The sequence below is a fragment of the Kogia breviceps genome, chromosome 4 (assembly GCF_026419965.1).
Source record: "Kogia breviceps isolate mKogBre1 chromosome 4, mKogBre1 haplotype 1, whole genome shotgun sequence".
Taxonomy (NCBI): domain Eukaryota; kingdom Metazoa; phylum Chordata; class Mammalia; order Artiodactyla; family Physeteridae; genus Kogia; species Kogia breviceps.
The window spans coordinates 168,679,216-168,701,348 of record NC_081313.1 but is presented as its reverse complement, the minus strand read 5'-3'; the positions used below and the strand labels follow the sequence as shown (position 1 = coordinate 168,701,348).

Genomic DNA, 22,133 nt, shown 5'->3' with positions numbered 1-22,133 from the left:
GAATCTGCTTGAGGGGCAGAAGGCGGTGGTACAAGTGCCACCCTCCCACTGCCCCTGAGCCATCTTAAGCTTTCACCCTATCACATTGCTGATGTCTGGCTCTTCCCAAATACCACCCACAGATCTTTATGGGCAGGGGCGGCCACACAGTTCCTGTCGCTCTCAGGAGCACCCCTGGCCTGGGTTGGGACAGGAGTTCAGGGAATTCTCTTGGACTTGGTTTTGGTCTTTTAGTTGCAGAGGGAGCACGCTCCAGCTATTTCAGTCTCCTGGTTTCCTTTTCCCAGGATCGGAGCATGTGGGTGTTTCTTAATAGCTCCAGGGGGAAAAGGAATGCTTGATGTTTTGGAAAGATTTGAGCTGGAAAGTGCAGACAGAGGCCATGGGGCATTCTTCCCAGACAACCAACCTCAGCTTCCGACCCCCTGGGGTCTTGGAAGGACTTGGTTCTAGTCCCATCTTGGGGCCTGCTGCTGCCCGCTCCAAGGGTGTGACACATGCTCTTGGGGAGGGGGTAAGTTCCCTGGTGGGGGTGGGGGTAGGGAGAGATCTGGAGGACGGGGCTATAGCTAGTCTGCCTACACTGCCAGGTTACCCTCACACTCTCACACACATGCAGTGACGGATTTTAGGGCTTCATGGGCGAAGGTGAGCCTTGTGGAATGTGCCTTGAATGAGAAACCGGCTGGTGGGCGGGTTTTTCCCACGTGCGCACTTGGGGACCATGGGAGTGCAGTGTTGGTTGCATCTGTGACTCTAACAGAAGCATCTGCTCTGCTGTATGGGTGGGAACGAGCCCCACACCCCCTCCCCGGTCAAGGGGAGCTACATTCGATGCCTGGGACAAAGAAAGGACAACTTTCTTCCTCAGCCTGTTTTTATTTTTTATTCTCCTCCTTAACAGTGTATGTAACTGGCTCCTCTTTTTATAATTGTTTTTGTTTTGTTTCTTGCAGTTTATAGGAATGTAGAGGTGAGGCTGTTAGCTAGAGGTCCTGTACTCCAGATCTCCTTTCTTAGGGGCTTTTCCTACCTCCACCCAAGCCCTGACGAAGGGTCAGCATCACCTCCTTGAGATAGGTGCAGAAAAGCAGACCCTGGGGGGTAAGATCAGAATCAGTGGGCGCCTAATGCACATGGCACAGCAGGCTGGTCTTCAGAAGTGATGGCAAGGAGGACAGGCAGGGTAGCCTATCAGATGCAGAGACCAGTAAAGGAAACACCAGCATGCACTCAGCACATATGGAACTTGTTACTGGAAGCAGTTCTGTCTAGCAGCATAAACAGGCTCAGGCGGTTCTGGAGACGTCCATGCGTGCCAGATCCGAGGCCCTTCTAAGGGAAAGGTGGGTCTGTCCCCACCTGCAGCTGGCCAGGCAGGGGGTGGAACTCCTAGTCTGCGGCGCTATTCTCTTGTGCCCTGACAGCAAACAGGGCACAGGAGGCTGGCTTGGTCTGCAGTTCTTCTGTTCTTATGACTTGAACGGTACATTCCACACCATTTCTCTCACACTGGTTTCTCTCTCCCTCTATGTAGGTCCTGCCTAATCATTGGACACGGACTCTTAATAAAACGGTCTTCAGTTCCAGATTCCTTCCCAGCAAGCTATAGCTTAAGTCCATTTTCTTCCGTGAAAGGGACAGGACTCCATCAAGTTATGGAATTCCTCAGAGCCCTGGGCCTGTCCCCTGGGGTGGATTAGTCATGTCCAGCAGCTCACGCCTAGTCCCGCCTCCGGGAAGGCTGCCTGCCTGGCTGCCCACCCGGGCCTCCTGTGTAAAGACTGCCTGGCTGTCCTGCCCCGCCTCTCTGGTCATCTGGGGTCCTCTGGGTGGGTGGCATCTCCCAGAGGGTGATGACAGTCCCCCCTGCACACGCATACATGTGGTGCTGCTCCGTGTGCAAGACCCCAACACAAATATGTTTTCTCTCCTCATCCCTCCCTCTTTTCTGGGGACTTTGGATCCTAACTGCTTCCCTCCTGGACTTTGCAATGACGTTAGCCCAGGGAAGATCTCATTCACCCTAAGGAAGAACACTGTAACATCTAGAGCTTCCCCAAGTGAGGAATGGGGCTTTAGAGGCGAGGCCAGCTGTGCCCAAAGGCTCACTGGGGCTGTCCCTCAGCATGCCTTCTCTCTGGTGACCTATAAGTCTCCATTAGCCAGAGGCTGTCACCAGCCACAGCTGATTCACAGCCCCCTGGAGTCCTCCTTTCTGTTTTCATTGTTCCCACTGTTTCTGTTGGGCATTTTCCCAACTTCTTTGGCCTCTTCTCCCAAAGTCACACAGGGAAAGTACTTCCTAAGCTGCTTACCGATCCCTCCCTTCCCAGGTACTTAGAAGCAGGCTGCAGGAGCTGCCGGGCAGGCCATTAGTGAGGGGCTTCTGGGGAGGAGTGGCCATGTAGCCAGTTGACCTGGCTCCTCTAGCCCATCATCGTTTCCTTGGTCGGGGTTGGGATCTGGGCTAGTGACAAGAAAGGGTTCTTGAAACCCAGAGCACTGGACCAGTCAGTCGTGAGGGCATCAGAGCCTTCGGGCCCTGTCCATGCACATGGAAGTAGTCTCCTAGTCTTCAGTCCCCTAGAATGATGACAGCTGCTGGGGATGGGGCAGGTCAGGGTGGCCACATAATCCAAGTCCTCTGAGAGGCACTGAATATAGGCTTTTTTTTTTTTTTTGCTCTAAAAATATCGGCCCTTTTTTGGTCATGAATCCAGCATCTCAACAGAAAACTGCCTGATGTGAAAAGTTCCCTAAGGAATAGCATCTGCACTTCAGAGAGCTTTTTTTGTTTTATATATAGTTCGTGTGTTCTTCTTCAAGGCCTAACCATCTCCTGGCATCTTGGAGTTGGCCTTCTGCTGGAGCTGGAAGCAGACTTGAGGAGGTGCAGTTGGCCACTGCCTGTGTGGAAACCCTAGCACCCCTTCCCAGCTCCTTGGGGCCTTGGGCCCAAGCAGCTCTAACTGTCCCAGACTGGCCTTGGCCTTGGGTTCCAGGTTCAGCCTTCCCAGAGCCTCCAGGGCCCTGCAGTGATACTTGGGAGTTCCTAGGCTGCTCCCTGATCCTGTAGCCAGTCAGCTTCCAGTTGAGCTCATTTGCCAAACAGACTATTTTGAGCTGCCCTTTGGCCTGTTCCTGATGTGTTCCCAGTACAGCTCAGCCTGGCTAGGGTCAGGGAGCTTCATGCCCAGAGATTCCCACAGGATAGTTGGGAAGCCGCTGGCATTGTCTTTCTGGGAAGATTCTGCTGTCTTAGAACAAAAGTCAGGCTGGATTCTCATAGCTTCGGCCTGTGTGCCTCCCCACCCCTCCTTCCCACTCATGTGCACATGGGCTGTAGCCACGGGCCAGCTCTCCTGCGTGGTCCTTGCACCCTCGCTGTCCAGGGATCCTGTCCTTCTTGCCCATGGGGCTTCCGTCTGGCAGAGAACCTGATCTTTAGATTCAAGCTGTCACCTATGCCCAGTGCCCCAGGAACAGAGCAGAAGCCCACTCACTCCTTGTCGGCAGCCTCCAGCATGCGCACAGTGAGAGGTGCCAGCCGGGCCTGAGGAGTCGCTGTAGGAGGGGTGGGAGGCCTGGGCATCTGCTGGTGCTGAGGCTCCCAGCCGGTTCAATTGAGGGGCTACTCACCTCTGCCCTTACCTTCTATCCTGTCTCCTTCCCTTGAGTTGTGGGGGAGTGGGGAGGAATCAGTGTTTTAATCAGATTTTACAAAAACGTTTTAATTCTTTGTACAATTACCATCCTATGTAAAGATGAAACTTGTGTTGAGTTCAAGATTTTTATGGAATAAAGATCACGCAGTACTTGAGGCCATCTTCATGTAACCCTTTCTAGAGAGTTTTGTGTGGGGGTGTCTTGGGGCTGGTGTGTTGTGAAGTTGTGCACTTCCTGTCTTGTCTTCCTACCAGTAACTCCAACATGAGGCTCAGGACACATGAGCCAGATGTGGCTGTCCCAAACAGGCTCCAGCACGCCTTGGTCCCCACTGCTGGCCCCTTTAGTCCTCTGGTCCTGGTGGTCTGCTGCGCACCTCCCACCTTCTCTCCCACTCTAGACCTGTTCCTTCCAGCACTTCTGTGGAGCCCTGGGATGGTACTCCCCGTGACCTTTCTAAGGCAGCTGAAAGCCACTCCCTGGATCCTTAAGGGCCCCATTGCACTCCTCTAGTTCTCAGGTGGGCCTCTCTGCTCATGGCTGCAGAGAGATGGTGAGAGTTCAGAGCCACTGTCCATCTTTTGTGATGGAAAAAAGTGTTTTCCCCCAAGGCCGTGAGATGACAGGCCACCCCTACCCTGCCCAGCCTTCTCCCCATGACACAGTGGCCTCTCCTGGTCAGGCTTGACCCATTGGTCCCCTCCCTCCGAAGGCATGCCAGCGTGCAAGCAGCCGCCCCCAGCCTCCCTTGAGCTGCAGTTTCTGTTACTGGAATCCATGCTGGGAGAGGAGCCCAGCCTGGAGGAATGCCCCGGCCTCTTTTCTCCCACTCCCTTGGGTCAGCAGCGTCTGTGTACCGTGCTTTATCCCTGTGTGTATAGGGTCCGCTTGGTCCTGGGCCTCCAGCCTCTCCTTCTCCGTCCTGCGGCTGCCAGACATCCTGTGGCCTGATGCTGCAAATCACCCAGATGGCTCCCTTTTGTATGTGTGACCCTCAAGAGTGTCCTCACTAGCTTTTGTATGTGACCCAAAGAGTCCTGAGCCCTGTATCCCGGCATCTCTCATGTCTGGGTTTGGGGCTGGGCCTACAGTTCCTGTGTCCCAGGTGTCCCTAGTCGCTGCCATTTGTATGAGACGTGTCTGTAGCTGCTGAGTTTTGTGTCACTGTCTTATCACTTGCATGGAACGGTGAACTCTTGCAGAGCACAAAGTCCCTTTCGGTGACACGTCGCACCAAGGCTGTGCACCTCACAGAAGTTTAGCACGGCACTCCGTGAAGCAGCTACCAGTGGAGCTAGCCCCGCTTTGGACAAAAGCATGTGTCCTCCAACACCAGCAGCAAGAGCCAGCACCCTGGCAAGGAGCTCAGGGGATGCCAGGCAAAGCCATGAGGTGCCTCTCAGTGACAGGAATCCGAAAGGCACCCTGGGTCCCACCTCCCACCTGGTGGTTGGTGACTTCATTTCCTAGCCCTTGAGCACTGACTGGGCTTTCTCTCCCTCTCTGAGGTTTATACCCAGCAGTGTTTGGCAAGGGGCGTGCAGCTGGCAAAAGTTCCTTAGCATAAGCTTGTAGGGTCGGGGCAGAGGGAGTCATGCTGGCTCTTGCACTCTCCTCACAGAGACAGGCACACCCCAAATTTATCCACACAGTGGTGGCAACACGCCATTGGCTCCTGAGAAGCCGGGACACATACTGCTTTCTCCCTGCAGCACACTGTCTGTATCCCAACACAGGGACTTCTCTGAGGCCGGTCTCCTGAGAGGAAGGGGAGTCTGGCCAGTGGCCTCCTCCTCTGCTGGCAACGGCATTGAGCACCTCCCCCATTGGCTCCTGCGTCATCCAGGGAGGCTGGCTGGCGGGCTTCTCTTCCTCCACAAAGTGCTCATGCTTGTCAGCACTTCCCACTTGTCAGCACTCTCTTCACCTGTCCCATGGCTCTGTGGCCAGGCCTTGGCCCATGCTGGCACCAGTGGTCTTTATCACCCCAACTCACGCATCTGTTTCCTCTGGGAGGGTGGGAAGGAGCGAGCCTCAGAGGGCAATGCAGTTGGAGGCCACCGAGTTGTTACTTTTTAGCTGTGTGACCAGAGCAAGTCCCTTAACTTCTCTGAGCCTCACTTTGCTAATTTTAAAATGGACAAGATTATTTCAAACACCATGGTTGTTCCAAGGCAAAGCAGGTTGGGGTGCAGATGCTCAGGTCACTGTAGAGGCTTCTGATCAGCAAATTGGAGGAGACGTTGGGCAAGGAGGTGTCTCGTAGCTCATTCCCAGTGCGTTCGGGTGTCATCTTTTAATGGAGCTGGTGGTCTGGAGCTTGGCAGGCAGCTTTTCAGGCATGGTCCCCACTAGGAAAAAGCAGCAGGCAAATGGGTAGGTGGCACCCCACATGTCTTTCCCTCCCCTGTGACCAACTTCCATCCCAGACAGAACCCAGCCACCCTCCCTCTCACTGTCACCAGTCCTTTTCCTGAACTCATCCTCTGTTTTCTCCTTGCTCTGCGTTCAAGGCCAGCTCCCAGTCATCTCCCCCGTAGGCTCACCACCTTCTCTTTTCCTCCACAGAAATGGCTCCGAAGTCAAAAAAGAAGGGGCACCCTGGGAGGGAACAGAAGAAGGTATGTGGTTTTGGGGGTGTCCTTTAGCAGGTGAGCAGTGGCCACCTGCCTTTTTGGGCCCTGGAGGGACCCTGTGTCTGACCAGATGGGTTTGGCCTACCTGACGTCAGCCTGTCTGTCTGTCTGTCTGTCTGCAGCACCATCACCACCACCATCAGCAGATGCAGCAGGCCCCGGCCCCCGTGCCCCAGCAGCCCCCACCGCCTCCCCAGCAGCCCCCACCGCCTCCACCTCCACAGCAGCAGCCCCCACCCCCGCCCCCTCCGCCCTCCATGCCACAGCAGGCAGCCCCTGCGATGAAGTCCTCGCCTCCGCCCTTCATCGCCACCCAGGTGCCCGTCCTGGAGCCCCAACTCCCAGGCAGTGTCTTCGACCCCATTGGCCACTTCACCCAGCCCATCCTGCACCTGCCGCAGCCCGAGCTGCCCCCCCACCTGCCCCAGCCTCCCGAGCACAGCACTCCGCCTCATCTCAACCAGCACTCGGTGGTCTCTCCTCCAGGTGAGCTGCAACCACACCCACAACAGTGTGGGGAGATCCCCTTCCCACCCTGGTCTTACCACAGTGACAGGGCACTCTGGGCGACCTGCAGAACCCCTCTTAACCTCAGTTGTCTCTAAGCGGAGGTTAGCAGCTTCTCGGGGCCATTACGGAAATTACACGAGAGGCCCCAGAACAGGCCTTGCACAGAGACAGAGTGCTTTGGGTATAGAAGACACTGATTCAGATCTGCTGGGCCAGGCATGGTGTGAGATGGAAAAATATGTGATCCTCTGTAGCTCCTAGTCAGGGATGGGGGTTTGGGAGGGCACACACCCTCATCAGAGAGTGGACATACCTGTGGGAATCAGGAAAGACTTGCTCTGAGACCTGAAGGGCAAGTGCAGCAGTTGGAGGGAAGGGAAGGGAGGAGAGTTGGGGGCGTGGAGCACGGGGCAGGATGATGCTGGTGAGGGGCCTGATCCTGTAGATCTCCCTGGATGCTGTCCTTATTCTGGAGTTTTTGGGAAGCCAAGGATGGTGGAGAGGTTGCCAGTTGGAGGGAGACGAGTAGGAGGTCAGGATGGAGGAGAAAGGCTGGACCGGGGGCCGCGGGGTGTGTGAGCCTCACCACCTTGCTACTGTGTTCTTCCAGCTTTGCACAACGCGCTGCCTCAACAGCCATCGCGGCCCAGTAACCGAGCTGCCGCCCTCCCCCCCAAGGCTGCCCGTCCCCCGGCCGTATCACCTGCCCTGGCCCAGCCTCCCCTACTCCCACAGCCCCCCATGGCTCAGCCCCCCCAAGTGCTGCTGCAGGAGGATGAAGATCCGCCTGCCCCACCCCTCACCTCCATGCAGATGCAGCTCTATTTGCAGCAGCTGCAGAAGGTGCAGCCCCCCACACCACTACTTCCTTCCGTGAAGGTGCAGTCCCAGCCCCCACCCCCTCTGCCCCCCCCTCCGCACCCCTCAGTGCAGCAGCAGCTACAGCAGCAGCAGCAGCCACCTCCGCCACCGCCCCAGCCACAGCCGCCACCCCAGCAGCAGCACCAGCCCCCGCCACGGCCCGTGCATATGCAGCCCATGCAGTTCCCCACCCATATCCAGCAGCCCCCGCCGCCCCCAGGCCAGCAGCCCCCCCACCCACCCACGGGCCAGCAGCCACCCCCACCGCAGCCCGCCAAGCCTCAACAAGTCATCCAGCATCACCCTTCACCCCGGCACCACAAGTCAGACCCCTACTCAACTGGTAAGTGTCCCCCCACCAGCACTACCGTCGTGCCCCTGGGTTCTGGGGAGGCTGGCACTAGGCCCAGAGTTTTGTCCTCAGGAAGCCAAATGGGTTAGTTTGTGCTGCAGGCTGAGATGGGCTCAAAGCGGAGCCTCGAAGGCTCTGGGTTGGTTGGAGAGAGGCAGCTGAAAGGGGGCGATGATACTTGATGCAGTGTTTTAATTAGGTGTTCATCTTGCTTGCAAGCCAAGATGACAGATTAAGGCCCCAGTGGGCCATTTTCTTGGAACTCACAGTCAAGAGTGTTAACAGCGCATTGTGATTCCTGCTAGGTGAGGAGGCCAGAAGCCCGGGGGAGGCACCTTCTCCGCCTCTGGGGATTGGGGCAGGCTTCTTGGAGGAGGTGACCAGAGGATGAGCAGGAGTTAGCTTAACAAACAGTGGGGTGTGAGGTCCAGGCAGAGCCAGGAGCAGGTCTGGGCAGTGTGGTCTGTTTCGGAACCTACGGAAACAGGTGCTCTGCTTTTGGTGTCAGGAGGCCCCCCTGGTGGAGCCAGGAGGGAGAATTAGGCTGAAGCTCACAGGTAGCTCACGACTCACCCAGGAATCATTGCTGTCTTCTGCTCCCAGTCTCCATCCTGATCTAGGCTGCCATTTTCCAGTCAAGCACATTGGGCAGGCCATGTCCTCTTGCCTTTCGTGGGCACTTGTTTTCTAGGTGTCTCTGACCAAAATGTTTTGGCTGACCACAGTGGGGCAGTGTTTTAGTAGATGCCTCATGGTGTGGTGACATATAGACGTTCCTGGACTTCGCATGTCGACCATGCAGCCTGGGTTGGTGGGGGGTGTGTGTGGGGGGGTGTCCCGTGAGTGCTGCCTACAAATTGGATAAAGCTGTTGACTTTAGGCTGTGACTGCTCCTAAACCCAGCAAAAGCTGCCAGGTGCCAAGTGGATCACTGTGTACCCTGAGCTGAGAACAGCTGGCTGTCCTCCCTGGGAAAGACCAGTGGTGGTCCCAGTAGCTCTGCAAATGTGTCTGTTTTCCACCCTCAAGCAAGGCTGGGTTTCCTTGTGGAGACCAGTAGTGGGCAGGTGATGAGATGCCTTTGGAAGAGTCAGCACTTGTGGTGGGGCAGGGCAGGTCCCCTGCGGGGACCTGTGGGCCCGTCTCCCCCTGCGTTTCTGTGGCCTGGAATGAGTCACAGGGAGTGACGTGTGTTGGGGCATAGCTGGCGGCTTTGGGCCAAAGACCAAGTTGTTGGAGTCCAGGGAGGTTTGGCAAGCATCCCTGGGCACCAGGCCAACTTGGAGGCACCACCCCTAAGCCACTGGGCTCCCCTCTAGGTGCTGCTGGATGAAGCCTCCAGCAGGCAGGAGATTTCTGCAAGTCATAGTCCTGAAAGCCTGCCATTGCCCAGGTCAGCCTCAGCAGGTGCTCCCAAGGGAACCACCCAGACAGGAGGCTGTTGCAGTCGTGTATTTGCAGATTGCTGGCAGGCCCAGGCCAAGACTGCCTGGGTCCCCCCAGCTTTTCATTGGATGAAGGTGGGTGGGCTGGCCCAGTTTCTGCGAGAACCATGAGCCCAATACCTGTTCTGCCAGTTCTGCTGTGGTGTAAGCCAGGTCCAGGCTTCTCCCCATTGTGTGGGCCTTGCAAGTTGAGTTGTATTGGGGAGGTTCCTGGAGATCTGGCCTTAGGGCCGAAGCAGCTGTCCAGCCAGACTGGCCTAGCCACATGGGGACAGCCGGAAGCCCAGGCTGCCTGCTCTGTGGGGTTATTGACATCCCTTGTATTTGACCCAGGCCATACCATAGGACCACCTGGAGAGCTTTTAAAAGGTACTCAAGCTCAGACCCCCACCTGGGACCAGATGTATCTGCACTTCCTAAAGTTTCCTAATGGAACTTTTTTTTTCTGACACACAGTGGTATCATACACCAGGATTGCACTCATGGCTCCACAAAGCCCTGCAGCACACTGAGCACAGGGCCTGACATGCAAGGGACTGAGCCGTTGTGGGGCTTCCCTTGGGTTGGGAGGGCCTGGCTGGGCCCAGGGCCGGCGGCCTCCATACCAGACATGCTGATAAGCTCCTTGTCCCTTCTCCTAGGTCACCTCCGTGAAGCCCCCTCCCCGCTTATGATACATTCCCCCCAGATGCCACAGTTCCAGAGTCTGACCCACCAGTCGCCACCCCAGCAAAACGTCCAGCCTAAGAAGCAGGTAAAGGGCAGGGCTGTGCCGCAGCCCCCAGGGATGGGCACAGGCTGGGGCCAGGGGCGCCCATCCACCTCACCAGCTGCCATGCCTGTGCCGTCCCAGGAGCTACGTGCAGCCTCTGTGGTCCAGCCCCAGCCCCTGGTGGTGGTGAAGGAGGAGAAGATCCACTCACCCATCATCCGCAGTGAACCCTTCAGCCCCTCGCTGCGGCCGGAACCCCCCAAGCACCCAGAGAGCATCAAGGCCCCCGTCCACCTGCCCCAGCGTGAGTGCCCTCTCCAATCCCAGCTGAGGTTGAGGCCCCCAGGCCTGCACTGGATGTGAGCTTCCTGTGGGCCGGTCATCCGTGCCCCACTCAGGTGGGTTGGGCCCAGGCCCATGGGCTCTTTGTGTTCCAGGGCCTGAGATGAAGCCCGTGGATGTCGGGAGGCCTGTGATTCGGCCCCCTGAGCAGAATGCACCCCCACCGGGGGCCCCTGACAAGGACAAACAGAAACAGGAGCCGAAGACGCCAGTTGCACCCAAAAAGGTAGGAGCAGTGAACCCATGAGTGCCCCTCACCCCCACCCCAAGGAAGTGCCTTGGCAGGTGTGTCCTCAGACTTTGGGCCTCTCTGGAGGAGTCCAGATGCAGCAGGGTCCCTCACTGGCCCCCTGGTCTCTCTGCCTCACAGGACCTAAAAATCAAGAATATGGGCTCCTGGGCTAGCCTGGTGCAGAAGCATCCCACCACCCCGTCCTCCACAGCCAAGTCATCAAGTGACAGCTTCGAGCAGTTCCGCCGGGCGGCCCGGGAGAAGGAGGAACGCGAGAAGGCCCTGAAGGCACAGGCTGAGCATGCAGAGAAGGAGAAGGAGCGGCTCCGGCAGGAGCGCATGAGGTGGGCGCGGGCTCTGGGCAGGTTGTGGGGCTCCCAGGGCTTGCACTCGTCCCCACGTGACACAGAGCCCTGCTCTGCTCAGGAGCCGAGAGGACGAGGATGCACTAGAGCAGGCCCGGCGAGCCCATGAGGAGGCACGCCGGCGCCAGGAGCAGCAGCAGCAGCAGCGCCAAGAGCAGCAGCAGCAGCAGCAGCAGCAGCAGCAGCAGCAGGCGGCAGCTGTAGCCGCTGCCGCCACCCCTCAGGCCCGGAGCTCCCAGCCCCAGTCCATGCTGGACCAGCAGAGGGAGTTGGCCCGAAAGCAGGAGCAAGAGCGAAGGCGCCGGGAAGCGGTGAGCTGGGAGACTCTGGTGGGCGCTGCTGGGCGGAGGTCCACCCCTGGGGGAGTTGACAAAGGGGACCCTGAGCCTGGAGAGGGCAGGGAGGCTCTCTCCCCAAGAGGTGGGGTGCAAGCAGAGAGCCATTGGATACCGGGTACTCAGGGCAGAGCTCCTCCTTATCTGCACCATGCTGGCCTCTGGGCCTCAGAGGTGCTCTGGCCCAGTGCAGGGGAGATTCTGGGGTGTGGGCCCTGAGGGAATAGCCCATGCTGGAGGTCAGGGGTGAGGGTTTGGGAGCCACAGCAAGGACAGGACACTGAGTTTCACTTCCTCCCACCCTGCTCTCTCCTCCAGATGGCAGCTACCATTGACATGAATTTCCAGAGTGATCTATTGTCAATATTTGAAGAAAATCTTTTCTGAGAGCACCTACGTGACTTCTGACTTTGATTTCCTGGCAAAACGTTGACTCTCCATAGTGTTAGGGGCAGCAGTGGAGGCAGTAGCAGTGGCAAGGGGGTAACTCCGGGCCTGGCTCTCCTGCATGCTATGCCTGGGGCAGGCCTGATGGGCAGCTAAGGACTGCAGAGCCTATCTGCCTTACAGCCAGCCGGATGTCCCGCCACCCCCCCCACAGGACGTCGGCTCCGAGCACGCCTCGCCACGAGCAAGTGCCGGCCAGACCCAAGCCCCAAGTCCCCACGTGTGGGGCAGAGGCCCTTCTCTCTGCCAAATGTCTACACAGTATACACAGGACATTGTTGCTGCCGCCACCGTGACTGGTTTACTGTCCCCAAGAACGTGACGTTTGTGACGTCCTGCCCGCCGGGAGTCCTCCACACCCCAGCTGCCCCTGCCCACACCCAGGAGACCAGGGCAGGCCTGCAAGAGCTGGAGGTGGCGAGGGCGCTGGCCCACCCCCTTGCTGGCACTGACTTTGCCTTGAACAGACCCCACCCCTCCCTTCCTCTCCCCCCACAAGCCTTTAATCGAGAGCCGCTCTCTGTAAGTGTTCGCTTGTGCAAAAGGGAATAGTGCCGTGGAGGTGTGTGTGTGTCCATGGCAATCTGGAGCGAGGTGACTGTCACACGCGCGTGTGTGGGCCGGCCTCGCCCGGCGAGTGAGGCCACCAACCAAAGTCAGTTCCTTCCCACCTGTGTTTCTGTTTTTTTTTTTTTTTTCTATATATATATATTTTTTGTTGGATTCTATTTTATTTTTAATTCTCTCTTCTCCTCCAGACACAATGGCACTGCTTATCTCCGAAATGGTGTGATTGTCTCCTCATTGAGCAGCGGCTGCCACCGCGCTGTGGGTAGTGTGTGACCGTGGCTGTACTGTGTAGTGAAACATAGTTGGCATATCTTTGTTTGAAGTTTGTTGGTGACTCCACCAAACTGGTGTAAAAAAACTCAAAAAAAAAAAAACCCCACAAAAAAAAACAAAACAAAACATACAAAACACACAAAAAAACTGCCTATATTTTACTCAGTTTCAAACTTTACTAGTCTATTTTTAATTATAAAACCAGAAAGCCACGTTTTCTTTTCCTTTTTTTTCTCCCCGCCATTCGTTGGCTGCCTGTTTGTTTTTTAACGTCAAACCTGTTTCTGAGTTGTTGTTGTTGTGTTTTTTTTGTTTTTTTTTTTTTTTACCAGGAGAGGAAGGGCCAGGGGACGTGGTGGGCGCAAGGGGCCAGGGGCCACAGGCCACAGACTGAGGCAGAAGCTCCCCGCCTGGCACTTGGCCCTACCAACCGGCTGCCCCTTCCCCCGCTTTTTTTTAATTTTATAATTGGAGCCCTTGGTGAGGTTACGTGTGCCATGAGAACCCACTCTACACCATGACGCTGGTGCCTCAGTGTTGGCCAAACTCTGGAGTCACTGACTGGTTTGACTTTCATACGGTGAATATGCATTTGGTCTGTACTGATCATGGAATAAACACATCTCTCTTTTTTAATGCTGGCGTCTCCCTGACATTTCTTTGTGAACCACCTGTTGCCTAGGCTAGGCCCAGGGGCCCCCCCACACCACCTCTGTACAAGATCTACCGACGGGGAATCACGTGTCCTGTCCCTACTGTCCCTGGGCAGGAGCTGACCCCTATAAGCTGAAGCTATGTCAGGGAGCCCAAGTACCCATTCTTCCTGTGGACCCTGGCCTAGGTTGGTGGCATCTTCCAGCAGAATCTGGTCGAACTCCAGACAGTGTCCTTCCCCTTTGCCCTTCATCCTGGTCCTGCACTCAAGCCAGAGGACTTGAGCCATTTCTCCTACCTTGCCTGCCTCTACTGAATTCCTCCTTTCATTTAAGCTCAGGGTTAACCAGTTGTTCTTAGATAGGTGTACATCCCCCAAAATAGGATCCTCTCCCCCCCGCCCCCCAGGCACGCACACGCACCCATTCCTCCCTGAGAAAGCCTGCCAGGTGGACACCCTGCCAGTCTGCCTGTGTACCCATCTGTACACACACGCCCCAGCCACAGGGCAAAGGCAGTACCCAAGAGCGGCCCCCGGGACGTAGGATGAAAGTATGTGATTTATACGTATGCAAAGACAAAGTGATTGAAACATTTCCAGCACTGTTTATTAACGCACATCCCACTTTCTGTTTTTCAACCAGAAAGAACCCTGTATCTTGTGTTTGGAATCTGCCAAACCTCTCAGCTAATGGTGTATGTAGTTCAGGCATTCAGTCAGAGACCTGCCCTGCTCCTGCTACGCAATCCTCCTCCTTTTCCCTCCCACAGCACTTCCGCATAAACCACTGTGCTGGTTCAAGTGTGACTTATATTTTGGTTCCTTGGGGTTTCTTCCATCTCATCCCACCCCCTCATTTTTGTTCCGTGTTTTGTTCAGAAACTTCCCGAGGCCAAGTCTGACTGTTTAGCTGGAGAAATGGTTTTGTCTGCACCTTCCTTCTAAAGATTTAATTCTGCTATGGCCCTTTCCACACCTCCCTGATGGGTGTTTCTCTTAACTGGGATTGTAATTAGAACTTGGATCGACTATTTAATTTCTCTGGCCATTTCCCAGTCTCTCCCACAGTACTAGAAATCTTAGTTCTATACAAGAGTAAGAGGTGTGTACAAGCCCATACTGTACTGTATGCACGGATCGCTTGGCTAATAATTATGTCAGTGAATCTGAGACTTGTATTAAACACCTTAGACATTTGTAGAAGGGAATTCGTAGACTTTTCACTTATATACTAAAGGTTTTTTTTGTGCAGTTCTCATTGCAAAAATAAACATTTGTACTGAATATAAAATTATCACCCTGTGACTACTGCTGTCTTTTTGCTTAAGGGTTGAGATTGGGCGGGGTGGGGGGGGGGGCGGTAGCAGGAATGTAGGAGTCAGTGTTCTGTAGCAGAAGGAGGTCCACAGACACCCACCAGCCATGGCTGGTAAATGCAGCCAGGTTAGAGGACTCTGGAGGGATACCGGGATCATCAAGTGATTGGAGAACTGATCTGATGGAAAACGTAAATGAAATCAAAGCCATGATACAGGCTAATCATGCGAGAAAAGGTAGGTGATAAATGCAAGGCAAACAAACGTTTGTGCAATATAGACGTCTCTTCGGCTCTGAAATGCATTGTTAATGAAGCAGAACCACATAAACCACTATTTCTCTTTAAATAGGGACCTATGGACTTACTTATGGTCCCAGGGCAAGTATAATGTTTAGCAGCCTTGAAAATACAAAGGTAAGGATAACAGTGGTAGGTGTAAGGGAAGATGGGAGGTGATAAAAATGGGGTAAAGTTAGAGGAAACCAAAGGAAAATTAACCATGGATACAGCTCCTGCAGTGGTGGTGACAATGAGATAGTCAATGCCCCAAATTGGTAATCAAGAAACAGCCACGTAAGCACATTTAGAGATAGCTAAATGTGCGAAAGAAGAAAGCGAAAATCGTTCCAGTGGCTGCCTCCGGTCGGAAGGAAAGATGGAGCCGAAGACTGCTGCTTTTCTCAACTCCTGGATTCCTGTTGAGCCAGCTGTTAGGCTTTAGGCAAATGACATTAAGTCATTTGCCGAATTTCAGGCTCTTGGTCTATAATACAGGAAGGTAATAATAGTACCTACACTTAATAGGGTTGTTATAAGGGTTAAATGATGAGCGACCTTGAAGTGTTCAAGATCTTGGGAGGAAGGTTGCGAAACTGGAGGAGGAAGAAGCTGCCCTGCTTGCCCAGCCCTGCTCTGCTTCCTCTTTCGCCCAGAGCCCCAGTGATTCGACCAGCCCGGGTTCTCCGGCGGCCGGGGCGGGCCCTGCCCTCTAGGAGTTGGTCTCCCCGCCTTCTTTGGTCGCCACTGGCTGAGCCTCGACCTCAACAACTGCGGATTGGGTCCCGGGCGGGACCTGTCTCCTGCACTTCAAGGACTGCCATCGTCCAATCGCAGCTGTGCAGGGGCGGGCCGACGCGTCCGCTGGACCAACTGGAGGCCGGCGTGGGGTAGAGGCAGCTGGACCACTGTTGGAACCAGGGCTTGGTGAAGGTGCTGCCAGGTCTCTCGGAGCCAGACCGAGTGGGGGTCGCGCGCTCCAGGGCGGGGAGCCACCAGAGGGGGGGGGTGGCTACAGGGGCTCCCGAGGCCTCCTTGGGCCGCGGCCACCGCCCGCGCCTCCCTCCTAACTCCAGGCACGGCACTGCCTGTCCCCCCCCTTCCGCTTCCGGACCCACCTGACCCGCCATATTCGTTCCGACTCCGCCCCTCCGTCTCATTGGCCCGTTTCCAGGACGACTCGCAGCTCATTGGTCCAGCCCTCGCACCCAAGTCATCCAGGCCCAGCCTCAGGCCTTCTTCGCCCAACGTTAGGCCCGCCTTCTCTAGGCTCTACCCTCATTCCCACCCTCCTAAGCCACGCCCCTAACGCATACAACGCTCCTAGGCCTAGTTGGGCCCAACTTTCCAGCTGGTAGGCCGCACCTACCCTGCATTGCCCCGCCCCTTTGCTCTAGGCTCCGCCCATTTCACCCGCTGCGCCCCCTGTCTCCCGTTCGTGCAGGACCTGAGCTCCCTCTAGACTTTAGACCCCTCCCACACACCCAACTCGGGAGTCCTACTAGGCCCCGTCCCTTTCGTAAGCCCCACCCAAGCCTTTCTACGTCCCGCCCACAGTCCTAGCCCCTAGCATCCCTTCACCCCAAGGCTCCACCCCAGAGCCTGGTGCTCGCAGGCTCCACCCCTGCCGCACCTCAAACCTTGCTCCCTGTCACTGTCGCGCCTGGTGTTTACCTAGCCCTTAGGTGAGTCATGCGCGGTGGCGGTTTCGGTCTGAGCCGCCCTCCTCTTCTCTCGGTGCGTTCCTCAAGCTCCGACAGCACGGGTTGGGGGCCCAGACCAAAGGCAGCGGGGTCCCCAGCCCGGATCCCACCTCGCTGCTGCTGCCCGCGTCCCCCGCCCATACCCCAGACGGCAACGCGGTCGTCCCAGGACGCGACATGCCCGAGCTGGTGGTGACGGCGCTACTGGCGCCGTCGCGCCTCACTCTGAAGCTGCTTCGTGCCTTCATGTGGAGCCTCGTGTTCTCAGCGGCGCTGGTGGCTGCAGCTGTCTATGGCTGCATCGCCCTCACGCACGTGCTGTTCTGGCCCCGACGCGGCTGCTGCGGGCGCCCCCGGCGTACCCCACCCGCCTGCTTGAGCGATCCCACGCTGGGCGAGCACTGCTTCCTGACTCTCAGGGTGAGCATGCGGGGTTTCGAGGATCGAAGAGCCTGTGTGGGGCCGGTGCGGGGGTGGCAAACGGTTGAATACAAGTCTGGGTGCGCACGTGGCCTGGGGGAAGAGGGGTGTTCAAGCCCGGGGAAGAGGAGATAACCAAGTCTCAGACTGTGCCCTCCCCTAGAGTTCGGGCCTGCGTCTGCACTATGTCTCCGCTGGACGGGGCAATGGGCCCCTCATGCTGTTTCTGCACGGCTTCCCTGAGAACTGGTTTGTCTGAGGCCCAGAGGCCAGGGACCCACAGGGCTAGGGGGAGGTGAAGCCCGGACCACCAGGGGACCAAGGAGGCAGGGACAAGGGTTGGGCAGACTGGGGGTGCAAAGTATATAGGGTCTAGATAGGGCGCTCAGGGACAGGGGTCTACATGAAGACAGATGGGGACAGGAGGCCCTGAAGGGATGGGATGAAGAAGTATCCATGTTGAGGCTGCCCTGGATCCAGGGCATAGCCCACCTGCTGCGTTTCCCTTCTGAGAAGTTCAGGGCAGGAAGGTGGGGTGGCCCAGGGCCCCTGCTGGGTGTAGGGCAGAGGTGTATTCTGGGGACCCTGACTCAACCTCCCTCCCTGGACCACCTGACAGGTTCTCCTGGCGCTACCAGCTCCGGGAGTTCCAGAGCCGCTTCCATGTGGTGGCTGTGGACCTGCGGGGATACGGCTCCTCTGATGCACCAAGGGATGTGGACTGTTACACCATCAACCTGCTGATGGCAGACATCCAGGATGTCATTCTGGGCCTGGGTGGGGATGTGCCCCCATCCCAGCCCTGATGTCTGTCACCCCTGCCTCACCTCTACCTGGCACCTCACTTACACTAGTTCCTCTGACCCCTCCAGGTTACTCCAAGTGCATCCTTGTGGCCCATGACTGGGGTGCAGTCCTAGCCTGGAATTTCTCCATCTACTACCCATCCCTGGTGGAGCGGATGGCAGTGGTCAGCGCTGCCCCCATGTCAGTGTACCAAGGTCTGTAGGGGAGTCCGGGACGCTGGGATGTGCCTGTGTGAAGGGGTGTGTGTCTGTGTTGGCACTTCTCTGTCCACCAGTCAACACTCCAGGGGCTGGGGACACAGCGGTGAACCTGGGTCTCTTCCCCCGTGGTGCTCCCAATCTACAATCAGTGACAATATAGTGCTCACATTTTTGTGAGCACTTACAGGTCACAATTGCTTTGACAAGGAGCCTGCATAGAGTAACCTACACAAGCGTCCTGAGCTATGAAAGTGTTATTATCCCCATGGTCCAGGTGGGGAAGCAGAGGAGAGAGAGGTTAATTTGCTTCCTTCTGGTGGAAGACATAGATAGCTAAGCAACTACAATAGCATGAGATGCCATCTCTGGCTGCCCACTGTCCATCATATCACCTGATTTGAATTCCCAGAGTTGTAGTCATAGCCGTATGATCTCTCTTTCTCTTTCTTTCTTTCTTTTTTTTTTTTTTTTGGTGGTGGTGTTTCTTTTCTGTCTCCGTCTCCAGCTTCCTGAGGGCAAGGGAGTTTTGTCTGTTCCATTCACTGCTGTGTCTCCAGAGTCTAGAACAGGGCCTGGTACACAGTAGGTGCTCAATAAGTATTTGCTGAATGAAGCAGGGGAAATGCATCCAGGCCTGGGCAGGGGAAGCACGCCAGTGGCTGTGGGGGCTCCTGGGAGCAGTGGAGGAAAGTGCCCCCATTCTGTGGGTACAGTGACCACTTGTCAGAGAGGCAAGCTGGTGCCTGGGCCAAGAGGAGCGTCGAGTGTCCTCACAGGCTCAGGCCGGTAGCAGTGGCATTCCTGAGTGTTGGCATATCTGTGTGCATGACCTGGGTATGGGCAGAGTGCAGAGGTGCGGGGCCACCCGAGAGCCAGGCCTCATGCCTGCCTTTCCCTCCCGCCAGACTACTCTTTGTGCCACATGGGCCAGTTCTTCCGTTCCAACTACATGTTCCTGTTCCAGCTCCCCTGGCTGCCCGAGAAGTTGCTGTCCATGTCTGACTTCCAGGTGCAGTAGGGTGAAGGCCCAGGGCTGGGTGGAGGGTCGTGGGTGGGACTGAAGGCAGCGTCCTGCTGTTTTCCCAGATCCTGAAGACCACCCTCACCCACCACAAGAGGGGCATCCCACACTTGACCCCCAACGAGCTTGAGGCCTTCCTTTATGGCTTCTCACAGCCCGGTGGCCTCACTGGGCCCCTCAACTACTACCGAAACCTCTTCAGGTAAGGCCAGACCCAGGGCAGAAGCTCAGGAGAGTTCTCGGGGTGCGGGTGGGGGCAGCCGTCCTTCTGCCTGTCTGTCTGTCTTCATCACAGGACCTTCCCCCTGGAGCCCCAGGAGCTGGCCACACCCACCCTGCTGCTGTGGGGGGAGAAGGACCCCTATTTTGAGCAGGGGCTGGTGGCGGCCATCAGCAGCCATTTTGTGCCAGGCCGGCTGGAAGCCCACATCCTGCCAGGCGTGGGGCACTGGATCCCCCAGAGCAACCCTGAGGAAATGCACCAGTACATGTGGGCCTTCTTGCAAGACCTGCTGGACTAGTGGCGCTCGCTCACTGGCTTGCTTGCACCCGGGCGTTCTCACAATGTACTTACATGGGTGAACTTCTGATGCACACAGGTGTGGAACTCCTAGATTGCACACAAGTGCGTCTGTGGGTGCCCTCAGGCACACCATCCCCATATGCTCACACACAGTCATGAGTGTATGCATGTGTGAGCAAGCACTTTGACCCCAGGAACGAGGTACGCCTCTCTGTGGAGCTGGATGCTGAGTGTCCTATCTCTCCCCTCCATGAGGCCCCGCTCTTCTCGCCAAAGGCAGTGCCCAGAGTTGCATAGACCATGAACTCTGACCTGGCTTCCACCTCCAGTCTGAGTCTTCAGCTAAATACTGCTCTGTCCAATATAGTACTGGTAGCCACGACTGGTTATGTCAATTTAAATGCCAATTAATTAAAATTAAATATGATGAAAATTCAGTTTCTCAGTCACACTAGCCACATTTCAAGGGCTGAATTGAATCAGAGTAGAAAGTTCTATTGGACAGTGCTGATGAGGGTATTCCTAGCTTAAGAGTAGGGGACTGGCTCCTGACACCTCACCAAGGGAGGACCCTCATGGGCAGGCAGGTGGATGTCCAGACTCCTCTCCAGCCAGGCCCTGGGCAGCTCCCACGATCTCCCTCCTGGTCACGACTCCAGGCCTTATGAGGTCAAGTTCTCTCGCCACTGCCTGGGAAAGATCCCTGGAAAAACAGCTCTCAGCTCTGTTAGTATATGTGAGATTCTGGACTCGGCACAGGAAGGGACCAGCTCCCTGAATAGCCATGTGGGGTCTGAGGCCTGTCTCTCCAGTTCCCGGAATCTTCCGTTCCAAATTAACCATAGTTGCTGCTGATTCCTTCTGGGGACTCCTGCTCCAGCCTCCAAGTGAGGGCCATACAAGTTGAAGGTGAACCACACAGCCCCAGGCTGGTCACAGCAGTAACTTCTATCTCCCTAGCCTTTTCCTGGCCTCTGGAAACACTGTCATTACTTGCAGCAGCGTGATGAATCAGTCTGGGGACCCAGCAGACCTCAGAAATACATTCTCTTATCTCTGGGATGGGTCTGCCTGGCCAAAGCCTGCCTGCTGGTCACCCCCTCTGTCCTCCCTTGTCCCCAACGTAACATCCTGTAACTCATCATATGTGTCAGGAGCTGTTCTAGGCCCTAGGGATAGGGTGTGAACAAGGATACAGCCCCCATTCTGGAATTAACTGAGAAGAGGCAGAGCTATGCAGGTGTGTGACAGGGCCCAGGAAAGGCTTCACTAGCTGGGGGACAGACCTTTCAGGGAGTGGGAAGCAGTAAATAGGAAGGTCAGAGGCTGGAATAAGCTTGGGCTACTGGAGTAACAGCGTGGAGATTAGTGCCTGCTGGAGCAGAGCAAGAGGGGGAGGCGTGTGGAAGAAGAGGCCACAGCCAGACCGCCAGGGGCTTCGAAGAGTTTGGATTTAATTCTCAAGGGGAGCCAGGGAGGGTTTTCAGCAGGGGAGAGACATGGTTTGCATTTTGAGAAGCTCCCTGTAGCGGCTGAACAGTCCCACGCAAGAGCGAGAGCGAGGAGAAAGGCTCAGGGCTGCGCACAGCTAGCTTCAGGATAGGATGGTCCAACAGCCCCGACAAGAGCCGGGACCCTCAGGGCCCTATCCATCCCGCCCCCCGCCAGGGTGAGAGCAGTGGCCCCCTGGGGCCGGGGAGATGGGCGAGAGGAGGAGGGAACCCGAGACCTCAGCTTGGGGCGAAGAGGCCTGCGTGCAGGATGAGGACCGTGTGTCCAGGGGGGCGGTGGGTCTGGTGACCGTTGCCAAGGTGACGGAGAAAAGGCTGATGGTTAACCGGAATGGGTAGCGGTTGTCTGGGTGACCGAAGAGGCCCAGGAGAGGGCTGACGGGAGGCCGTGAACAGTTGCCGGGGTGACAGGGTCCGCTGACGGTTGCCAGGGTAACGAGAAGGCGCAGTCTTCCTCCTCCGCTGCTGCAGGCGGGAGAAAGGCGGTGTGGTGGGGAGGGTAGAAAAGCAATCGCGTTGATTGGGCAGAGTCCTGGAAAGTGAGCCAATAGCGACTAGTGGCTCTGCCGAAACCCTCCTCTCCCAGCCTGAGCCAATCCGGGAGCGTCTTTCTTAGAGCCAGGGGCTCAGAGACCTCATCACTTCATGAGGGAGCTGGCCCCCGGAGCGTTTGGACTCTGGCTGAGGCCCCTCCCAGGCTCAGCCTCTCCCTCATCCTTCTCTGAGCTCCCGCTTCCAGATCACCTTACATCATTTACTCATTCACCATTCATTCATTCGCTCACCCACTCATTTACCTGTCCTCGCTACCAGCTGTAATCCGTGACCGGGCACCAGAGGAGGGACGGGGGAGACAAAGCGGGGCAGACTCTCCCAGCCCTAGGTGGTCAGGCCTGAGTGGAATGAGGGACCGGGGGTGAGGGGTGGGGCACCTACCTGGAGGAGGGCAG

General features: G+C 56.5%; 2 protein-coding genes across 11 annotated transcripts in view; both read left to right on the top strand.

The window, feature by feature from the left end:
• The window catches only part of BRD4 (bromodomain containing 4), an 82,162-nt gene extending 68,777 nt beyond the window's left edge, over positions 1–13,385 (top strand). For 7 of the 10 annotated variants that reach the window (XM_059063212.2, XM_067032358.1, XM_059063214.2 and 4 more), the window contains 8 exons: positions 6,238–6,290; positions 6,428–6,791; positions 7,426–8,019; positions 10,115–10,489; positions 10,623–10,753; positions 10,898–11,103; positions 11,186–11,435; positions 11,778–13,385. In XM_059063212.2, coding sequence (XP_058919195.1) covers positions 6,238–6,290; positions 6,428–6,791; positions 7,426–8,019; positions 10,115–10,489; positions 10,623–10,753; positions 10,898–11,103; positions 11,186–11,435; positions 11,778–11,846 — 2,042 coding nt within the window. In that variant the 3' untranslated portion in view covers positions 11,847–13,385. Of the gene's footprint in view, positions 1–1,537; positions 3,840–6,237; positions 6,291–6,427; positions 6,792–7,425; positions 8,020–10,114; positions 10,490–10,622; positions 10,754–10,897; positions 11,104–11,185; positions 11,436–11,777 lie in introns of those variants that run through there. The other 3 variants (XM_067032356.1, XM_067032355.1, XM_059063218.2) reach the window with 2 other exon arrangements.
• A 2,467-nt stretch (positions 13,386–15,852) lies between these two features.
• Positions 15,853–20,105, top strand: EPHX3 (epoxide hydrolase 3). Its single transcript, XM_059063225.2, has 7 exons — positions 15,853–17,121; positions 17,285–17,370; positions 17,741–17,898; positions 17,994–18,122; positions 19,034–19,137; positions 19,215–19,351; positions 19,445–20,105. Exons 1-7 carry the CDS (start codon positions 16,879–16,881, stop codon positions 19,668–19,670), a joined length of 1,083 nt encoding a protein of 360 aa, XP_058919208.1. The 5' UTR covers positions 15,853–16,878; the 3' UTR covers positions 19,671–20,105.
• The last annotated feature ends 2,028 nt before the right edge of the window (positions 20,106–22,133 follow it).